The sequence below is a fragment of the Ruditapes philippinarum genome, unplaced genomic scaffold, assembly GCF_026571515.1.
Source record: "Ruditapes philippinarum isolate M1 unplaced genomic scaffold, ASM2657151v2 ctg4007_1_1_1_1, whole genome shotgun sequence".
Classification (NCBI taxonomy): domain Eukaryota; kingdom Metazoa; phylum Mollusca; class Bivalvia; order Venerida; family Veneridae; genus Ruditapes; species Ruditapes philippinarum.
In genome coordinates, this window is record NW_026853323.1 from 49,520 (window position 1) to 72,254 (window position 22,735).

Sequence of the window (22,735 nt, forward strand, 5' to 3'; positions counted from 1 at the left end):
TATAAGGAAAATCAATGACCCCCTGGGGTGGGGCCAATTTTGACCCCAGGGCTTTTATTTGAACAAACTTGGTAGACACTCATTAGAAGATGTTTCATCTTAAATATCTTAGCTCTAGCTCTTTGGGTTCTTTAAAAGAAGATTTTTAAAGTTTATGCTATATGCATATAGGGAAAATCAAAGACCCCCTAGGGCGGGACCAATTTTGACCCAAGGGCTTTTATTGGAACAAACTTGGCAGACACTCACTAGAAGATGTTTCATGCCTAATACCTAAACTCTAGCTATTTGGGTTTTTTCATAGAAGATTTTTTAAGTTTTTCCTTTACACATATAAGGAAAATCAATGACCCCGGGGCGGGGCCAATGTTGACCCTAGGACTTTTATTTGAACAAACTTGGTAGACACCCATTAGAACATGTTTCATGCTAAAGATCTTAGCTCAAGCTCTTTGAGTTCTTTAAAAGAAGATTTTTTTAAGTTTTTACTATATGCATATAGGGAAAATCAATGACCCCCTGGGGCGGGGACAATTTTGACCCCAGGGTTTTTATTTGAACAAACTTGGTAGACACTCATTAGAAGATGTTTCATGCTAAATTTCTTAGCTCTAGCTCTTTGGGTTCTTTAAAAGAAGGTATTTTAAGTTTTTACTATATGCATATAGGGAAAATCAAAGACCCCCTGGGGCGGGACCAATTTTGACCCCAGGGCTTTTATTTGAACAAACTTGGTGAACACTCATTAGAAGATGTTTCATGCCAAATATCTTAGCTCTAGCTCTTAGGGTTTTTTTAAAAGAAGATATTTAAAGTTTTTTCTTTCGGTTGCCATGGCAACCAGAGTTCTGCATGGAATTAAATTCTTTGAACAATTTTTAAAAGTGACCACCAAAGGAACATTCCTGTGAAGTTTGGATGAAATTGGCTTAGTGGTTTATGAGGAGATGTCATTTAAAGTAAAAGTTTACGGACGACCAGACGCCGGACGAAAAGCGATCATAAAAGCTCACCCTGTCACTTTGTGACAGGTGAGCTAAAAAAACTAAACCTGAGCTACAAACAGTCAATAAAAGAGCATTTCGGCCCGATTCTATATAAATATTTATACTTATAAATAATATTCATATATATTTTGTTTGTTTTTGTTGGATTTTAAAAATCAACAATACCATCAAGGTTTTACAGCATTACTGGTGGAGAAAAACTTCAGGTGACCCTTACTACATTATTTTAGGCAAGAGCCAGAGAAGAATCATCCACCTTTAAAATGTCATAGGCAGATCATTATCACTGCAATTACACAACAGTTTAATGGTAAAATACCTGGACTAAATCCTGGTGGCATTGGTGGCATCCCTGGAGGTGGAACACTGTAGTCTGGGGGAGGCATACCTACAGGTGGCATTCCTGGAGGTACACTTGATTTATTTCTGAAATAATAGAATAGTGCTGTATCTGTACATAAAATATGGTGTAGGTGTTACATTTCAAATAACTTAAAAGTTGTTTATTTTTAAATGTATTTTTTTCATCATTTGAGACAGAAAAATAACCTTGTCAAAATTTTCAAAGAGAATGATGATTTGTTTGGTTTGGTAGTCAGACCTTGTTTAGGCCAAATTATAATTTTTTAGGTTATCATCGGAGGAACAACCCAGATACCAATCTTAACATAACATCAGGCACAACTGTGGCTACTGTGTAACCATCAAAATTCTGTGAACTAGCCAAGTAATTCATTATGTGCTCAATAATACTAAATCAAAAGGATTGAAAGGCAAAAAATACCAAGTTAGCAAGCCATGGAAGCAAATAGAATCTGAGATTTTGAATCTGATAATAACAAAAATTTCCTTTGATATGTTATTACTTACGCGTCAGAGTTAAGAGTTCCTATCTGTTGAACGTCATCCATTGTTTCTTCTATTGGCCGTCGTGAAGCTGTGGTTGAACCAAGTACCGCAATAGCCGTAGGCTGCTGTACAGCGGGTGTGTAGCTTTTTGTAAAATGATGGACTGGAGCTGATGAAAAAAAAAAAAATAACAAATACTTAGCATTCATATTTCTTATTTATTACCAAGCATATACATGTTTAAGAAAAATATCTGAGCTTATCATATGCAAGAAAAAAAAAAGGATAATTAGCATTTATTGTTAGTTATCAAAAGAAAAAATACAGTGTAGGGGAACTTAATCCTGAACACCTAAAGTATACCAGACACTAAACATATTTGTCTCATAGAAACTTGTGCTTCTTTTATCAAAATTAATTCAATTAAAAGTTGTTTTGTTTACACTTCTCTGATGGAGAATACAATATTACACAAACCAGAATGAGAGTCTGATGATTCCACTTTGATTGTTGTTCCAAACCCAACATTACCCTGTAACAAATATGAAAGGTATGCAATAAAAGTATTGAATCAAAATCTATACACAAGAATAAAAGCAACAATTATCTAAAATTAATGCTATTATTATCCACATGAACAAATATCCCCTTGCAGAAGCCTAATGTAGAGGTAGAACACTCAACCTTAATCTTAAGGTTATGGGTTTGAGTCCAAAATGAGATGTGATTCTCTTTTGGCTTCCTCAATCTGCATTTAAGTGATTACTTGTAAAGTCACCCAGGAAATAGTAATTTTGCTTGAATGAAAGTGCTATGCCTAGGTTCCCAAAAATGGACTCTGCATTAAATGGGGTAAAAGATATCAGTTACATTTATGTTTTCTCTCTTGAATTAGTCCATTGTAAACTTAGATTATTTCAGTATCATTTTCAACATCAAAATCAGCAAGTAGCCATCAGAATTATCTGATAACATTAGCAAGGTGTCAAAACATGTCAGACTGGTAACATAGTGAAGTACCTAACACTGCTCAAATGTCACAGACTCTATACAATAACAATAATTACATATTATCATATTATACCTCATTTGCATATGCTCTTCTATATTTCATATAACGTCATCCGGTCCATTAACCGCATACAGACCGGGGACTTTAAATTTATTACATGTTGATCAAAAGTCATGATTTGTCTTTAATTTAATTATAGATTTTTTTTTATACAGATTGTGAAATTCTTAAAGTCCGGGTTTTTTGCCTATTTAATTTGATTAACAACAAGAACTGTCGGAGGACAGTAACGCTCGACTATTCGAAAATTTGTCACAAGGGTGTTTCATTGAGTATAATAATGCTTACCTATATGAATAAATAAAATTGTACGAAAAGGTACAAACCCTTCAAGTTTCAATACAATCACAGAGAACAAGTCTGTGAAGTTTCAATCCATTCCCTTCAGTAGTTATGGAGATACCAGCTTACACGCAAAAACTTAACCAAGAATTTCTAAGATAAAAAAGTGGCATAATTATGCAAAAAAGCAATCAGAGTTATGGGACTTGTGCCAATCATCTTAGATAATCACAGAGACCAAGTGTGTGAAGTTTCAATCCATTCCCTTCAGTAGTTATGGAGATACCAGCTTACACGCAAAAACTTAACCAAGAATTTCTAAGTCGAACAAGGGGCATAATTATGTAAAAAAGCAAATCAGAGTTATGGGACTTGTGCCAATCATCTTAGATAATCACAGAGACCAAGTGTGTGAAGTTTCAATCCATTCCCTTCAGTAGTTATGGAGATACCAGCTTACACGCAAAAACTTAACCAAGAATTTCTAAGTCGAAAAAGGGGCATAATTATGTAAAAAAGCAAATCAGAGTTATGGGACTTGTGCCAATCATCTTAGATAATCACAGAGAACAAGTGTGTGAAGTTTCAATCCATTCCCTTCAGTAGTTATGGAGATACCAGCTTACATACAAAATTTAACAACCACGAATTTCTAAGTCGAAAAAGGGGCATAATTATGTAAAACAGCAAATCAGAGTTATGGGACTTGTGCTAATCATCTTAGAAAATCACAGAGAACAAGTGTTTGAAGTTTCAATCCATTCCCTTCAGTAGTTATGGAGATACCAGCTTACATACAAAAACTTAACCAAGAATTTCTAAGTCGAAAAAAGGGGCATAATTATGTAAAAAAGCAAATCAGAGTTATGGGACTTGTGCCAATCATCTTAGATAATCACAGAGAACAAGTGTGTGAAGTTTCAATCCATTCCCTTCAGTAGTTATGGAGATACCAGCTTACATACAAAAACTTAACCAAGAATTTCTAAGTCGAAAAAGGGGCATAATTATGTAAAAAAGCAAATAAGAGTTATGGGACTTGTGCCAATCATCTTAGATAATCACAGAGACCAAGTGTGTGAAGTTTCAATCCATTCCCTTCAGTAGTTATGGAGATACCAGCTTACACGCAAAAACTTAACCAAGAATTTCTAAGTCGAACAAGGGGCATAATTATGTAAAAAAGCAAATCAGAGTTATGGGACTTGTGCCAATCATCTTAGATAATCACAGAGACCAAGTGTGTGAAGTTTCAATCCATTCCCTTCAGTAGTTATGGAGATACCAGCTTACACGCAAAAACTTAACCAAGAATTTCTAAGTCGAACAAGGGGCATAATTATGTAAAAAAGCAAATAAGAGTTATGGGACTTGTGCCAATCATCTTAGATAATCACAGAGAACAAGTGTGTGAAGTTTCAATCCATTCCCTTCAGTAGTTATGGAGATACCAGCTTACATACAAAAACTTAACCACGAATTTCTAAGTCGAAAAAGGGGCATAATTATGTAAAAAAGCAAATCAGAGTTATGGGACTTGTGCCAATCATCTTAGATAATCACAGAGAAAATCGTTGAAGTTTCAATCCATTCCCTTCAGTAGTTATGGAGATACCAGCTTACATACAAAAACTTAACCAAGAATTTCTAAGTCGAAAAAGGGGCATAATTATGTAAAAAAGCAAATCAGAGTTATGGGACTTGTGCCAATCATCTTAGATAATCACAGAGAACAAGTGTGTGAAGTTTCAATCCATTCCCTTCAGTAGTTATGGAGATACCAGCTTACATACAAAAACTTAACCAAGAATTTCTAAGTCGAAAAAGGGGCATAATTATGTAAAAAAGCAAATAAGAGTTATGGGACTTGTGCCAATCATCTTAGATAATCACAGAGAACAAGTGTGTGAAGTTTCAATCCATTCCCTTCAGTAGTTATGGAGATACCAGCTTACACGCAAAAACTTAACCAAGAATTTCTAAGTCGAACAAGGGGCATAATTATGTAAAAAAGCAAATCAGAGTTATGGGACTTGTGCCAATCATCTTAGATAATCACAGAGAACAAGTGTGTGAAGTTTCAATCCATTCCCTTCAGTAGTTATGGAGACACCAGCTTACATACAAAAACTTAACCAAGAATTTCTAAGTCGAAAAAGGGGCATAATTATGTAAAAAAGCAAATCAGAGTTATGGGACTTGTGCCAATCATCTTAGATAATCACAGAGAACAAGTGTGTGAAGTTTCAATCCATTCCCTTCAGTAGTTATGGAGATACCAGCTTACATACAAAAACTTAACCACAGGGACGCCGACGCCGGCGCCGACGCCGACAAATGGGTGACTGCATTAGCTCGATTATTCTACGAATAGTCGAGCTAAAAATGGAATATTAAAAGAAAAGCATGATTTTTTGCTGCATCGCTTGAAAATAATAAAATAAAATCCGACTAGGGTTTGAGATATTTCACACACTGAACAAGTAAAATTTTTTATTTGAAAGCAAATAATAGTAAAATGACAGCATGAAAGGATTTAGATTCGGTATAATATAACAAATTAAACATTGCCTTTCGGGCAAAATGCAATTTTACGGACTGGTTGGTCAGACCTCGGAAGGAATATGGCCCTCAGCTGCACTTCGGGCCATATACCTTCCTCAGTCTGACCAACCAGTCCTAAACTTGCATATTGCCCTCAAGCCCATGTTTTATTTGTTAAATAAATCTCTGTTATACTCACAAATGCTTTAGGAATGGTGACACCATTCTCCCCTCGTATTTTATTCTGTTTCTGACAATATTTCCTCCAGGTGTCCTCGTTAAAACCATAATTAAAATAGTCTGTGATATCAGCACCTGGTCAAACAAACAAACAAAATAATATACAAGTGTTTCCCCTTTTTTAAACAATATATAAGTCAACTGTCTTTCCTTTTTTTTTAAAGCAATACTTTTGTAAGAATATCCATATCATACATTTCTATTGTATGTATCAATAATTGAAATACTTATGGAAAATCTGCTCATATTCAGACCTATACACTTAAATGTTGCAACAAGAGGTGTAAAATTAAAACTGACCCCTACCTCCTAACAACTTTACAAATTTTGTTAACTTTCAAATGTTATATCAAAAACACATATACATATGCCTCCACTTCTGTCATTCTTTAGTGGAGCCTGATCATATACCTTTTATAGCCCAATGTTTGTAACAATTATTAAAAGACCTCATAAACACCAGTATTATCTAGATTTACCTGGTTTTCTCCATGGTTTGTCCTCGTCTCTCAGTGTATCTAGGCTGAACTCATATAGTGGTATCCCATTTACGGTGCCTTCCCCATCCACATCAACCCCTTTTGTTGCCTGTGTCCCTACTGCTCCTTTCTGTGATGAACCTGTCGTTTTATATAGTCTGTTTCATAGATACATGGCATCACATATAATATAGTCTGTTTCATAGATACACGACATCACATATATTATAGCCTGTTTCATAGATACTTGACATCACATATAATATAGTCTGTTTCATAGATACTTGACATCACATATATTATAGCCTGTTTCATAGATACTTGACATCACATATAATATAGCCTGTTTCATAGATACTTGACATCACATATAATATAGCCTGTTTCATAGATACTTGACATCACATATAATATAGCCTGTTTCATAGATACTTGACATCACATATAATATAGCCTGTTTCATAGATACTTGACATCACATATAATATACCCTGTTTCATAGATACTTGACATCACATATAATATAGTTGTTTCATAGATACATGACATCACAAATTATATAGTCTGTTTCATAGATAACTGATATCACAAGCTGTATGAGTATTCAAAACTGTATGTTTTTTGTTTCATTTTTAAATCATAGGGAAGCAGTGGCGTAGTGGTTAATGTGTCTGCCTATCAACCTGGAAATCATGGGTTCAAGCCCTACGCAGTTCAAAATCAATGATTTCTCATATGACATTAGTACTGGTTAGTTCCAGGAATCAGACTTGAAAGTGATTAATATCAGTTGCATGAACTTGTTTCACACAATCGCGTTATAATAAATATGTTTAAACTTAATCGTAATTAACACAGACAATGCTAAATATCTAAAATGAACTTCTCCACATTTTCAATCTGGATAAATCCATTCCTCATTTTCAGGATAAATTTTAAATCATTTACTTTTATTTCAACTTGAATAATGACTCATCCAAATGTGTCTTTGTTTCATTATTTTGTAAAGTATACTAATCACAGTTATTATAATGAATTACATCTCTACAAATGAATGATGATCAATAATTACCAGCAGTAACTGGCTGTTTCTGGTAGGTCCCACCTGGCTTGAAAAGATTACTTCCTGTGCTGAAACACATATAATAGACATGTTCTTCAATCATTCATTATCCCTTCATCTTTCTATTTTAGATGTTCCCAGTTTTTCAACTTGGAACTGATTAAATGTACAGTCAAACTTCTGTAAAACAGCCAGCTGTAGGTCAAAGCTGAAAACTAATCAAATTGAGGTAAAATATAAAACAAAGATCAACAAGGAAAGGTGGCATTCATTGAACGCAGCATCCCCCAAACATAAACCAGCAGGACCATTGGCAAGGAGCTCAGCAGGGCACCAAACAAGAAGTGGAGAGGACACAACCTAGTTGTTAAAATTGCACTTGTTAAACATTAATTGGTATACAGAAAGTGTTTTGAATATATATTTTAAGGTGACTGCAGACCACATTTGACAAAATAACTCTTATTAGAAAATAATTAAAAAGTGAATTTTCACAACCCGGATGCACTTGCCAAACTGTCACATACTTTGCTTTAGGAAAAAACTGTGATGTCACTTCAATAGAAACATGTACATTGTGACATACCTTGCTACATGGAAATGCTTTTTGTTTGTTTTTGTTGTTGTTGCTTTTTGGTGTTTTTTTTTTTACTTTAACACTGATTTTAACACAGCAGGGAAGGCTATAATGTCACATAAATACATACCTAGCTACAGGAAATGCTGTGATATCACCTATAGTGACCTGTACATTGTCTTCATCATCTGAATCATCATCATCATCATTGCCAGCTTGTGGCTCATTGTTCTCAGTCTGTTTAAAACAAACAAACGATACATTTAAAACAGATAAAGCATTGTTGTATTTTTTTAACTACTCTTTTTTAATTTAAAAAAACTTTGAAAATAACGATTTTTGTTTCAAATACTACAATGTTACAACTTACAAGGTGTATCTACGAAGCCTGCCAGATCATAAAGGTTCAAAATTACATATTAGTGAGCCAAAGATATCAATCCAATTATTGCTAGTCCCATGGGTTCAAACCCTGTCAAAGGCAAATTGTTGTTTCATTGAGCAAGAAACTGTACACTCATTGCTCAGTACTGGTTGGTTCCAGGAACAAATTCGAAAGTGTGTTTACACGCTTATAGCTTGCTATACAATCAAACTAAAATAAATTCTGGAAACACCAAAGACATTACAAGTCAATGATCTTAATCACCCAGCCTGCTTTACTTATGATTCTCTAAAAATATTTTCTATACTGATAAGTGTTTAGCCATTTAGTTCACTTTAACTTTTGTTGTTGGGTAATTAAATTTCAACTTACATTCTCAGTTCCATCTGTAGGTGGTGGCAATGCCTCTTCAGGTCTATAAGGTGACAAAAAGAACATTTCGAATATTTTTTTTTGTAACAGGTAATTTTAAACACAAAAAATTTTCTCCCATAGTAAAACCAATCCAGACTAAAAAGTCATTATTGCTGAACAATCTTACAAATAATAATACAGGTCACTAAGTTTAATTCATTTAATGAAAAAAATCAGGAAAACTACTGCATAAATTATTAGCTTATATAAATTGGGTTTTTTAATATTTAAATTGAAATCCCTTAAACTCCAATGGACTGTTTAAAATTAAGAGAAAGGTAAATCCAATACACTATTTCAGCAGTTTAAGTGTTTAACCACAATTTCTAAACTTCAATATTTGTTTATCAGGAAACTGTGCTAAAAAACAGCTTAGCTAAATACATTCTTGCACTATGGTATATATTCTATGGTGTAGCAAAGGTTGCCTTGATTATTGTAACACATACCCTGTTCCTGGTGCAGCAGGTTCCTTGCTTCCACCTGTGTCTGAAAATAAACAATGTATGAAAATGACTTAGTTGAAAAAGACCCAAAAAATATCCACACATTTCAAATAGTTTGAAAAGAATAATTACACAATATGTGTACAAATATTTTCAATATAAGTTAACTGATGACCGGAGCATTTATTTCATCAAAAATATTTAACCTTTACAAAGCTAAATATCTTTAACAGACTTGCCCATTGATCTTAAAGGAAAATTTCAAAATATTTAGTTTTGACCAAAAAAAGAACAGTGCTGTCCATGATAAGACAACACTGATGTGCAGATAGTTCTTGGTCTGTACTGATTGAATGGGCATTTTCTATAGTTGAACAAATTTAAGCTTGTTTCTATATGACAAAAATATGACAAAAATAACAAGCAAATTCGTTGAATTTATATCCCCCGCCGAGTACTGGTTATTATTAACACAACAACTGAAGACATAAGGCTTTATTTATATATTAATCATGGCATAAACTGTAATATTCTTTGAACTTGAAGCCTTGTACCTTCAAACAAGATGAAGTTTTCACTATATACATATAAGGTAAATCTATGACCCCCTGGAGTGGGGCCAATTTTGACCCCAGGGCTAAAATTTGAACAATTTTGGTAGAGGACCTATAGGTTATATCATATACCAAATATCAAAGCTCTAGGCCTTCTACTTTCAGACAAGATTTTTTAATTTTGCATTTTTGAAACTCCTTTTCTGGCCCTGTGACCTACTTATGCAACAGACCGGCGCCATTTGATCAACTTTTGCAGGGGACCACCCTAGGATCATTCCTATAAAGTTTGGTTGCTGTGCAGTCATTTGTTTCTGAGGAGATGTTGTTTAAAGAAATTGCTGACGATGCATGACGACGGACGGTGGGGGATCACAATAGCTCACCTAGATGTAAAAACATCTTAATCTCCAGACTTTATTGCCATTTTCAAGGCATCAAGAAGGGATCTCACAATTTTCAAATATTTTTAAATGTTATTGTAACAAATCATTTTAATTCTTCTTTAATAAAAACTAGAAATGTGTCCATAGGACACAGGTGCCCCCACCGCGCCACTTTTCTGTCAATCTTATGACTCTAGGTCAAATATTTTTTGAAAACTAAAAATCTTTTTACTAAGTAAAGGGCAATAACTTTACAAATACTGAATATATCCCCAAGCAAACCCCAAGTTGAAAATTGCAAATTTAAACTACTGTAATTCAAGGGAAATAACTCTAACAAAACTGAAAAAAATCCACATGCAAAGTCCCAGGTTCATAGCTTCACAGTGAGGTGAATCATTATTCCTGTAATTTAGTGATGTTGATCATTATTCCTGTAAAGTTGTTGATTCTAACTCAAGCACTCAAGGATCAAATAACAACATAATGAAACAGTTTTTACTAAGTCAAGGGTAATAACTTTACAAATACTGGGTAAATCCACAAGCGAAACCCCAGGAACAAACTAAATATGCTGAGCAACTTTCCAATAAGGTTTAATGACTCTATGTCAAATCCTTTTTGAGTTACATGCGACACATGTTGAAAATTGCAAACATTTTCTAAGTCAAGGGCAATAACTCTAAAAATACTAAATAAATCCAGACGAAAATACCCAGGTGCACAACTACACATGCTGATCAACATTCCTGTAAAGTATCATGACTTTAGGTCAAATACTTTTTGAGTTACTTGCGACACAAGTTGAAAATTGCAAAATTTTACTAAGTCAAGGGCCATAACTCTAAAAATAGTAAAAATATCCGGACGAAAATACCCAGGTGCACAACTACACATACTGATCAACATTCCTGTAAAGTTCTATGACTCTATGTCAAATACTTCTTGAGTTACATGCGACACGAGTTGAAAATTAAAAATTTTTACTAAGTCAAGGGCAATAACTCTAAAAATACTAAAAATATCCAGACGAAAATACCCAGGTGCACAACTTCACATGCTGATCAACATTCCCATAAAGTTTCGTTGAATTCCAGCCATTAGTTGCAGAGAACTACTCCGGAAACGAAATTCGGACGTTTTACTAAGTCAAGGGCAATTACTCTAAAAATACTAAAAATATCCAGACAAAAATACCTAGGTGCACAACTTCACATGCTGATCAACATTCCCATAAAGTTTCGTTGAATTCCAGCCATTAGTTGCAGAGAACTACTCCGGAAACGAAATTCGGACGTTTACTAAGTCAAGGGCAATAACTCTAAAAATACTAAAAATATCCAGAAGAAAATACCTAGGTGCACAACTTCACATGCTGATCAACATTCCCATAAAGTTTCGTTGAATTCCAGCCATTAGTTGCAGAGAACTACTCCGGAAACGAAATTCGGACGGAAGGATGGACGGACGGACGGACGAACGGACGGACAACGCCAAAACTATATCCCCCTCCCGATTCCATCGGCGGGGGATAATAATATTACAGACGTTGAAATATGAAATTTTTTCAAAACAGCTTATATTAAGCCTTTTTTTATACATATTATAAATACATGTGCTATGATTGACAAATATGCATTTTATTTGGATTTTAAATTTGTTTTGAGCTCCACACCCCAAGTGTCTGTGTCCTACGTTTCTGTAGTTGTACAGTAAAAACTGTTTACAGTGACCTTCGATGGGAGAAAAGAAACAAGGTCACTATAGACAGGGAGTCACTGTGGACAGTCTCTACATAATTCGGATATATTCGAGACTTTAGGGAGAAGTAGGGAGATATATTAGGCGTCATCTGGAGAATAATAAGCTAGGGATAAACCAGAAAGGAAATAAGAAACACCTCTCAAATAAAACAATTCTACTACAAATCTACTTTTCATAAATGTATACCAATAGCAAACACAATATTTACATGTATGTAGTGAGTATGTTTAATTGGTAACAATATTCAGGGCAGATAGAGCAGTGCCACTTGCCATATTGGCAATGAGTCAGGCTGGTCATCGTCTATAATTTTCGTTTAGCGATTGCCCACAAGCCAGAATGTTAGAGACATTTAATTTTGTATAATCAGCCTTTTTATTTTACGGAAATCAAAGTATCAATAAAACATTAAATACAAATCTTCACATAATTTCTACAGATTAGTGCTCCGAAAAAAATTTTAACAATCAAGTTTTCGAACATAACCACACCTTTAAGAAGTTGGCCATTGTTAACTTGCACAAAAACTGAAAAGTGACTTAAAAGAAAGTGACCTTGTCAAAACATTGAGATCTAAAGTAAGTGAAAGTGAAGCAAAAGTCCGTGAACTTGAAATAAACAATGACATACTGAAAGAGCAGATCAACCAACAAGCATGTGAAACAAAAAATGTTGATGGTACATTCAGTGATAACTTGCGTATGTGCATAATTGAACTAAGTGGACTTGAGGTTGCGGTTGAAAAAGTACCAAATGTTATTAAGACAGTTTCTAAGCATCTCTTTGGTAAAGATCTACGTAAAACAGATTTGCCTTCCAGCACCACAGTTCAAACAATTGTCGACGAAGGTCACTACCTAGCCAAAGCCTTTATTTCCAAACAGTTATCTGAAACAGAAAATTGGGGACTTAATAGAGATGGAACAACACGAAAGAAACAGAAAATCCTAGACACAACAATTACGCTCTCATCGGGAGATGTCCTTAGCCTAGGTTTCAACAGAGTTGCCCATGAAACTGCAGAGACAATTAATAACGTAACCAAAAATCATATGAATGGATTGGCAAATGTTAATGCAAATATGAACAAAGGTGTAAGTACAGACAGTTTTGTGAAAACCTCCTTAGAAAAATTAGCCTTCACAATGAGTGATCGCGCTAGTAATGAAAAAAAAGCTGACAGACTTCTGGATAATTGGCGTGATGAAGTTTTGAAAGTTTGTGATGAGACACAACATCCAGAAGTTCTGCACTTTCATTGCATGGCGCATGTACTTTTAGGGTTTCATCGGTACATTGGAATGAATTTGAAAGAGCATGAATCAGGTATCGCCTCTGATCATGGTCCACTTGGTCGTGATAGTTTGTCTGTCTTTAAGTTCTGGAACACTAAAGGCACAGTGGTTGAACGTACTATACGAACAGTATCTGAGGTATTTGGTCCAGCTGGTGACCATCATGGCGTACGTGACCTATGGGAAGCACACTGTGCAGCAAATGGGTTAAAGTCTGTGATAGGAAATTATAAAGATAACCGCTTTAACGCTTTGTTTCAGACAGCCGCTGAAATTTTTGTGCACCGTGATGACTTCATTAAAGTCCTTGAAACGGTGAAAACCCCAAATCTTAAGCTAAAATCTGTTCTTGCAGATCTAAAATCTGACATTATCATGACTCTAATACAGTGTCTAGGTTTATTTTATCTGAGAATAACTGGCCCCTTCTGGAAACTTTTAACAAGCAACAAAGTCCCATATGTTGAACTGTATCCTGAAATAAATGACATCAGAAACTTCCTGGAAATTTGTCAAGATGACCCGGCAAACATATGGCACCTTGATTCCCACTGGAGTAATGAAGACCCCCATGACATTAGTGATTTTCCATACCGTCAACTGTTAAGAGCAAAACTGTCTGTAATCATCGAGCCAGAGAACGGTTTGCCATGCCGAGAAATATTACTGAATACAGTTAAATTAGTGGCCTCTTCCATGAAGAAAACTGTTGATAAACAGCTTGTGGACTTTCTCCCTGATGGACAATTTGGTGTTCAACCATCAAAAGACAACCTCCAAAGAACAGGTTTTGCCCATGTGACAAATTTAGCTTGCGAACATCATTTTGGAGATCTGGATAGCAGCCAGCGACGTCGACCAAGTGCTTCAATGCATCATCATTCCTCAGTTCAGTTATTAAAACGCAACAGACTTCAAATGATTAGTTGGTTAAATAAAATGCCTAGGGATGAACTTGAAAATGTGATGAAAAAAGCACGTAAAGGAGGAAAACAACTGAGAGATGAACACCGAACACAAGAAAAAAGTGTTATGAGTGAAATTAATGCGGACATGGCTCAAATAAAAGAAAAGGGAAGAAAAGAAAAATGAACAAAGTGACAGGCAAAGTAACTAAAAAACAAAAGTGCAATGAAGATGATAGTTTGGAGGAAGAGAATTTCAATGAGGAAGATCAATTTAAACGCGACTTGTCGAAAAATGACATTGTTAAAGAAAATGAGTACATTGCTGTAGCCTATCAAGATACATGGTATCCCGGAATTGTGTCTTCTGTTAATTCAAATAGAACTATGTTTGTTGTTAAGTTTATGTCCCCAGCAAGAAAAGTGGGACATTTTTGTTGGCCTGCACGTGAAGACATTCAAACTGTAGAAAAAGACTTCATTCTGAAAATAGGTTTTGTTCCAAACTGTTTAAATTCTGGCCGTATGTGGCAAATTGAAGAAACTGATGAAATAAACAAACTGTTTGTGAAATTTAAGAAGTATTATTTCTAACTGTAAAGTAGTTAAATAATAAAAAAGACACTAGACCACTGGTTATTTGAATAAGATATTTGGATCTCATTTGCAAAATGTATATGTAATTTAAATTAAATTACTTTAAATGTAATCTTATTCAGTTATTGTTATAAAATATATTTTATTAAGCACTGAATTGCTTTGATATGTATATACTTTGTTAATGATATATTGAAAATGAAAATTATTGTGATGAAATTTTGATGATGTATGATATATATGCATGCGATAAAAATAAATTTTAGCATTATACCAGAAAATAAAATAAATTTTCAGATCACTGGTAACAGAATGTTGTTTATTTTGTTTTATTAAAGTCATGATAGTACATAAAATGGAAAGCAGTTGTGTGCAGCATAGGGGAGATCTTGCAGTGTTCCAAATTTCATCAAGATACCTCAAAAAATAAAAAAGTTATGACATTTTTACTGTAAGTTTAACCATATTTCTTAACGCGTCGGTTCCGCCGGCGCGACACGACTATTAGGCAAATAATATGCGGAAAATTCTGAAATTTCGCCATTTTCAATGAAAATTAAAATTGCATAACTTTTTTATTTCTTCATCAATTTTAAAAAGGAAAACTGTTCTGAAAAGGTCTTTTTAAGACCTTTATAATGGTTTAAATCAACTAATCATTACTGATATTTGAAAAATTAAGCTTGGGATGCTAATTGTTTATCTTTACTCGCCAAAACACCACAGCAATTATGTATATGCAGGTGTTTTTAATCATGCAATCAGCAAAAATTGATTGAATCTATCGCCATTTTGTGTAATTGTCAACAAACAGCCACAGTGTATTAGTGTGTTGCCGATTGGTCAATGCAAACTGCCGTAGATACAACGCGCATTTTGATTCGTCATTCGCATGAATACAAACTGACAGAGATATACATAGTGAACTCTTGCCTTGCAGCATGTATTAGACTTTGTTGATGTCGACACGCGTTCTTAACTAGCGGATAAACGGTAATTGGTTGTAATTGAGAGGTAAACAAATTGTTAACAGACCTAGCCGCGTAAATAAGTATAACAGATCATTAAAAAAATCGGACGACTTCAAAATCGCTTTGAAATTTGTTTAAGGCGAAGTCATTGATTTGAAGGCAACTTCTTCGCCGAAGTCGCCCCCTAGCTCAAGCCCTGCTCCCCTTGCAAAAGTCGCTTTGCACGGCTCATATACCGTAATGGGTGACTTAATCATGGTCCTTGTACAGACTAGACAGGGAGTCGCTACATACAGACCATTTATATAGCAAATACTGTTTGGCGCACCAAACTATGGTCACTAAAGACAGAACTCATAAACAGGGGGTCACTAAGACAGTCTTTAATGTACCTAACCTCTGTAAGTGACTTAGACAAAGCTAGTAACCTTATATTAATACAGTAGAATCCCTACTTAACACCACCCCGGAATTAAGACCACCCCGCTATTGAGACCATTTTTTAAAAGTACGGAATTTTCTGTTCTTTATGTCAATGTTTACATGATCCAGAATTAAGACCACCTCGCTTATCCACTTTTAAGACCACCAGATTCAGTCCCAATTCTTTGTTTTGTTCTTTATTTGACCCCACTATTGAGACCACTGATTTAAAGTCAACACCTACCTAGATTTTAAATTTGCTGTTATTATCAGCTTGAATGCTCTAAGGCATGACACCTAATTTCACAAGGTGTCAAAACACCTTATATCATTGGGATATTGTATGAAATAAGGTGAGAAAGTAAATTTTACAGTTGTTTAATCTTGCTTTAAGCACATTGATTATGCGAAGATCTAATTTTTTTATTTGATGGGTGAATTATGTACATCATATAATAATTAATATTGAAATTGATATTGAAATCAGACAAAACAGAATTTGATATAAAATTTCTTTCACCCCATCAGATGTTAATTTATAACATATTTTTAAGTTGTATTTGCAGGTATATATATTGTTTGTTCATACAAAATGACTAAAATAGACCATGGTCAAAAAGTGTGTAAGCATTGATAAGAATATTCACAATTAAGACCACCCCGCAATTAAGACCACTTTGGTCCAGTCCCGAAGGTGGTCTTAATTGAGGGTTTTTACTGTACATCAAATTATGGAAGCCAGGCCTAAATTGCCTAATAGCGAGCTTGAAGAGCTGGCAGGAAGGGACTGCTCGCAAAGCAAGCTTTACAGTAATGCAAGTACCTGCTAGATAGTGATGGTTTTGAATACTTTCAACAGAAGTACTGCAAAAGTATGGGTAATGGTCTATTATGGTCAATCACAATTTATCAACTTACAAGATAAAGATGAGTAGAATGATCTCCTGCGCACTTTCATGTGAACCATAATAGCGAGCTCGAAGAACTGGCTAGAAGGGCCTGCTAGCAAAACGAACACATGAAAGAAAGAAATTTTAGCTTGTATCAATATTTGAAAGTGTGTATCCATAAGTATTGGGAGATGAATATTGTTGACATATTGATATTGTGATATCTCATGACAGCCCTAGTGATGGTTTTGAAAAGTTTCACCAGAAGTACTGCAAAAGTATAGGAAAGGGTCTATTTGGTAAATCAGTTCTAGTTACAGTACAGCTCAAGCAATTTTTCCTCTTTCCACTCATTCACCGCGGACACTTTTAACGGCGAACAGAAAATCACGGGGGACATACTATAGTATCCCACGGCGACAAATCACCACGGACGGGTAGTAAAAAAACCCTGCAATCCGTGGTGGAAAATCACAGAGATTTGCAGTGATTAATTTGCATATACACATAAATGTTCATGTAAATGTACAATGTAGTCTTCTTTTAAAAAATCAAAAAGACTTACAATGTGACTGATGATTTTAATCATTCAATAAAATTATTTAGTTAGCTCCGCGATATTAATGTACATTTACCGGGGAAAATCACATCACAAAACAGTTCAATGAGAAAAGTTTCAAGAAAATGGAATAACAAAATATTTAAAGAAATCGGTCAACAATTTCAAGAAAATTAAATGCTTTGATGTTTCTGTGTAAAAAGTTGAAACGATAGCTGCTAGAACACTTAAAAAGTTTTTTTTTAGAAATTCTATTCATACTTGAAACAATAAATGCCACTTATTATATAATATACATGTACATTTAATAGCCGGCAAATCTTTAGAATGAGTTAAATCCAATCAAGGAACTAATTTATTTATTCTTTGTTCAAGACCGCTTAATAAAGCAATTTACACCTACAAAAATTAAGCAATTAGCAAATACACCTAATAAGGCAGCCGTGGACTAGTTCATGTACGTAATTATATATTATTATAGTTTAACAAACATTTCCTTAACATATGTTTTTACGTAAACTTTGCAAGATGCCATTATGAAATCTGATCAAAAGCCACAATTTTTTTGGCGTTAAATACGACTGTGATGGGAAAATGCAATTAAGAAGTCGAGAATTACTTCTCCATAATAGTGAGGTGTCAGTGCCATAGAAATAAATTAGAATCTATCTCATTACTTATTATACAACTACAGTAGTCCACGGTATGTGCTATCTAAAAATTAAGATCAATGACGTACCGTATAATAAGTTATTATACAACTACAGTAGTCCACGGTATGCGCTATTTAAAAATTTAGATCTGTGATCATGATGAAATAAACATATTTGTAACATCTTATTTTCAGATCATAACCGTTAATGCGACATTAAATCTTTCAAATAGAGAAATGTTTAGTTCAAAAGTAAATTTGTGTGTATTATATGCTATGACCCACTTAAACTTTAGTTCTCGTCAATATTTGGAGGGTAGGTAATTAACACACGTAAATTTAACAGAAAAAATCGTTTAAATGGATCAAAGAAATAATTAAGAATTCTTATATGATTGTAGCACTGTAAAATCAGAAGGTTAAAAAGGCTTAAAGCAGTTGAAATTAATTATGTTAAAAGTTACTACATATTAGGGTTTTAATTTCACACGCAAATCATAAAATTTTGTAATTATTTGCATATCACAGATGTAACATCGTTTAAATACATAACATAAAGATTTTCTTCTATAAAAAATGTGTTTGAGTTCATTATATTTTACAGACATACAGTAATAGTAATAAATGTCCCCGTGTTATAAATAAACTAATAGTCACCCGAGAGAGCGAAATATCGCTGTAATATTTCACAGTGATCCACGGTGACAATGTCCCACAGCGCAAACTTCCCCCGATCAAGTTGACGAGCGGAAAGTCACAACTATCGCAGGGACATCGCGGTGACAATCCACCCGTAAACAAATCGCGGGGATCGGCTGACTTTGGAAAAATTGCTTGAGCTGTACTGTAGGTGTATTCCGATAATGGAACAAATCTCAACTATTCGGATTAATAATAAATGTCATGTATTCCGAGTGAAAATGGAAGCGATGCATGAAATACCGAATGACACCTTTATAACAGAAAAAAATGAAAGAAATTTTTAACAACTTCCCCGTTCACAGGCTTGCCTAATTTCATATTCATGTACTATAATTTCTATCAAAGAGCTCACATTAAGGCTTTGCCTTATTCATATTCAAAGTGCTGGCCAGCTCAAAGTGCTGGCCTTAAGGGCCTGCTCGCAAAGCAAGAGTTACGGTAGTCCAATATATTACATGTTAAAGGCTTGTTAAAGTTTATGTCGGTCAAGCCTGACGTCTAATAGTTATTGCTCAAAAACGCATAGCATCATAAAAAATTCAAAAAATGTATATTGTCTTGCCTTTCAAGCTTAATTCAAAAGCTTATCTTCTTTTCTTTCAATTTCATGCTTATCATACACAATAACTCTCAAACAATGTACTTATCAATTTTAATTAAAATATAAACATCAATATATTTTTGTCTATCGGCCATACTGGTTAAGCAAGGTGCTTTACAGATTGATTCCAAATTTTTGAACGGAAAAAAATATTCGAACACACTGATGGTGCATGGGCAATTATTTCCTTAAAAAAATATTCCGTTAGATTGTTCTGACTCAGTTAAACGCTTGCACTTGAATTAGCCAATCAGATTTCGCGCACTTTATGGCCGCCAGGCCATCCTTAAAAAAATGTTTGTTTGCAGTAACGCTACCGACTCACAAAATTTGCCCCTACTCAAAATTTTTTTTCATGGTCTGGATAAAAAAAATTTTTTGAATCAGAAAATTATGCTTTGTGGTTTGTTTTCATTCTTTTAAAGGTTAATAGAAGAAATGAAATGTATGAACAGTTCAATAAAAAAAAAAAATCGACCTACCTACCCACCTTGAAAATTCTGGGTCGGGTTACTGCAAACAAACATTTTTTTAAGGATGGCCCCATTTGTTTATCGGCTGTAAAAAGAATTGAAATACATGAGAGGATTTAATCATGATTTTTCGGATGTGACAGTAAAAGGTATTTATTTTTTAGTTTTGTTCATATATAGGTCAAAACTTATGTAAATACATGCTGTCTTCATTGTTTTTCGTTCCGCCCGATTTTCTGGCGGAACATGCTATGGGTTTTTGAGCAATTTCGATATGACGTTGCTTTGCCCAGAAGCAAAAATATCTCAAAGCGACGTCATATTTATAGGACTAGAGTTACGGTAACACGAGTACCTGCTAGACAGTAGTGGTTTTGAAAACATTTGTCTGAAGCAGGGCTAGCACTGGCAGATTTTTTCTTTGAGCCAATTTTTCGCGGCAAAAATTGCGTGCCTGTATTTTATTTTCAAGAAGGCAATGGTACTGCCAAATTACCAGAATTCAATTGTCAGACTAATTTATAGCATTAGTTCATATATGGAACACCTTAAAAAGGCATGAGATATTTAGAAAAAAAACATAAACTACATGTATATCCAACTTTATTTTGGTAGCTACATTTTAATCACTTTAAAACTGATCATAAAAGCTTGCAGCTCAGTAGCTATAAGAATAACATTTTCCAGGCTAATTTGGTCAGCAATGTTTTCATAAAATCTAAGTTAGTGGCATGACAGTGACATCAGAACCACATTCCAATGTGCTGCTTCAGCTTGCTTGGTAAATGCCAACGATTTGGTTTGAGGACTATCTGTATCTGAAATTGTAAAAACAGAAACATTTGAGAGTAAGAAGAATAATTATTAATGAAGAAAAGAATATTGAAAAGTTCTAAACTAAACATACTTCAGGGAAAAAAAAGCCAAATATTCATTATAAGAGTAAAGTAATTAGCATAAGTTTCCTAAAAATATGTTGTATGTTTCTTGAATTTTCCATAAACATTTCACAGCCATGTATGCCATTAATTTTGTAAATGAATGCTCCAGATAGAGGTTATGTACAAAGTAAGGTCAACTTTTTTTTCAGGAATACTAATTGTCAAATATACTCTTTGTCAAATTTATGCTTTTTTGGAGCCATTATTAGGTCAGATTTAATTTGCAATTTTTTAAAAAAAAAAAACTTCTATTCTATAACTCATAATTCCTTTGATCTTTTTATCAACAACAATAAAATTATATGATTGCAAACTTACCGTAAAGTCGTCCATTTCATAACCAAGCTGTTGATATGATTGGCGATAATCTTAAGATGCCGCTAGTTATTGTTTCATATCGAATATAAAGACCAATTATCCAGTGCACATTCAACAATTCACACCAATTAGTGTCATATATATCAGCTGATAAACATGTAAACATACCACGAGGTCAGTGTATTAGACTGTGTTACTGTTTATAACGATATTTTATTTGGAAGGGAAGTAACAAATATAGACCAGTCAATGACCCCACAAAAAGCAGACTGTGATAAGAAGCGGTAAAGCGGAAGTTGTAAATGGAAAACCAAATGTGTACTTTTCCATTCTTAAAATAGCAAATGCTAAATTTAGACTGGATATTCCAAAAGTTATACTTTTCGTAAGTTGGAGCCAATCATGATTTTCTTGAGCCAATTTAATAATTTTGGAGCCAATTTGCTCATTGGCTCCTGCCAGCGCGAGCCCTGCTGAAGTAATGAATAGACACATCGCAACTTTTTGAATTACAAGATAAGGATAAATGCTGAGTTATTCTGATTGAAAACAGATGCGTGAAGCAGTGTATAAAATACGGACTGACAAACGGAAAATGTAAAATAAAAATGAACGATTAATTCATAGCGAGCTCGACGAGCTGGCCCAAAGGGCCTGCTTCCAAAGTGAGCTTTATGGTAACGCAAGTACCTGCTAAGTGATGGTTTTGAAAACTTTTGTCCGAAGTACCGAATTGACACATCGCAACTTTTCGAATTACAAGATAACGATAAAAGCCAATGTACTCTGATTGAAAACGGAAGCGTAGACTGGTGTCCTGTGCACTTATATAGGAACCATAATAGAAAGGGGAACCAGAATAAACGGAAGCAGTGTATAAAAATACCGAATGACAATTTTAAAACGGAAAATGTAAAATAAAAATGAACGATTATTTTAAACTATCTTACAGTAAAAGAAACTCGAGCTCGCTTTGAGGCTTTGCTTTTTTCAACTTACTATTTCACGGTAAAAGTAAATCGAGCTCGCTTCAAATGGGGCTTTGCCATTTTTATATTAATCATCGCGAATTCATGTGTCAATGTGAATGTTCATGATTTCAAGAAATACCCTGTAAGCATCATTCCTCATGCATATGTAATTTGAGGCATGTGTTTAAAACACAATATATTTACTAACTTATACATATAATTATTACCTCCATATAGCCATTCTTCATCGTCTTCCGTGACACCCGGCGGTTTGGTAACTGCAACAGCCGCCATCTTGAAAATTTGCGTGTTTTCGTATCATTTTTGTTTGATACAAAATGTTCTGGATATTTCTGCATATGCTTAAGATACATT

The 22,735-nt window shown here is 34.3% G+C and overlaps 1 protein-coding gene and 1 long non-coding RNA gene across 3 annotated transcripts in view; both read right to left on the reverse strand.

Moving 5' to 3' along the window:
* Nucleotides 1-22,721, reverse strand: part of LOC132736491 (pre-mRNA 3'-end-processing factor FIP1-like) — a 29,093-nt gene extending 6,372 nt beyond the window's left edge. The window contains exons 1-10 of one of the 2 annotated variants that reach the window (XM_060723630.1): nucleotides 22,588-22,721; nucleotides 9,362-9,401; nucleotides 8,871-8,913; nucleotides 8,244-8,350; nucleotides 7,546-7,604; nucleotides 6,474-6,614; nucleotides 5,954-6,069; nucleotides 2,334-2,388; nucleotides 1,878-2,025; nucleotides 1,327-1,433 (exon numbers count right to left, since the gene is read on the reverse strand). In XM_060723630.1, coding sequence (XP_060579613.1) covers nucleotides 1,327-1,433; nucleotides 1,878-2,025; nucleotides 2,334-2,388; nucleotides 5,954-6,069; nucleotides 6,474-6,614; nucleotides 7,546-7,604; nucleotides 8,244-8,350; nucleotides 8,871-8,913; nucleotides 9,362-9,401; nucleotides 22,588-22,654 — 883 coding nt within the window. In that variant the 5' untranslated portion in view covers nucleotides 22,655-22,721. The remainder of the gene's footprint in view (nucleotides 1-1,326; nucleotides 1,434-1,877; nucleotides 2,026-2,333; nucleotides 2,389-5,953; nucleotides 6,070-6,473; nucleotides 6,615-7,545; nucleotides 7,605-8,243; nucleotides 8,351-8,870; nucleotides 8,914-9,361; nucleotides 9,402-22,587) is intronic. The other variant, XM_060723629.1, reaches the window with a different exon arrangement.
* LOC132736489 (uncharacterized) lies at nucleotides 20,717-21,657 on the reverse strand. The gene is made up of 2 exons (XR_009626586.1): nucleotides 21,390-21,657; nucleotides 20,717-20,948 (listed from the first exon to the last, which is right to left on the reverse strand). It is a non-coding gene; the product is annotated as an uncharacterized LOC132736489 (long non-coding RNA).
* Nucleotides 22,722-22,735: the final 14 nt, after the last annotated feature.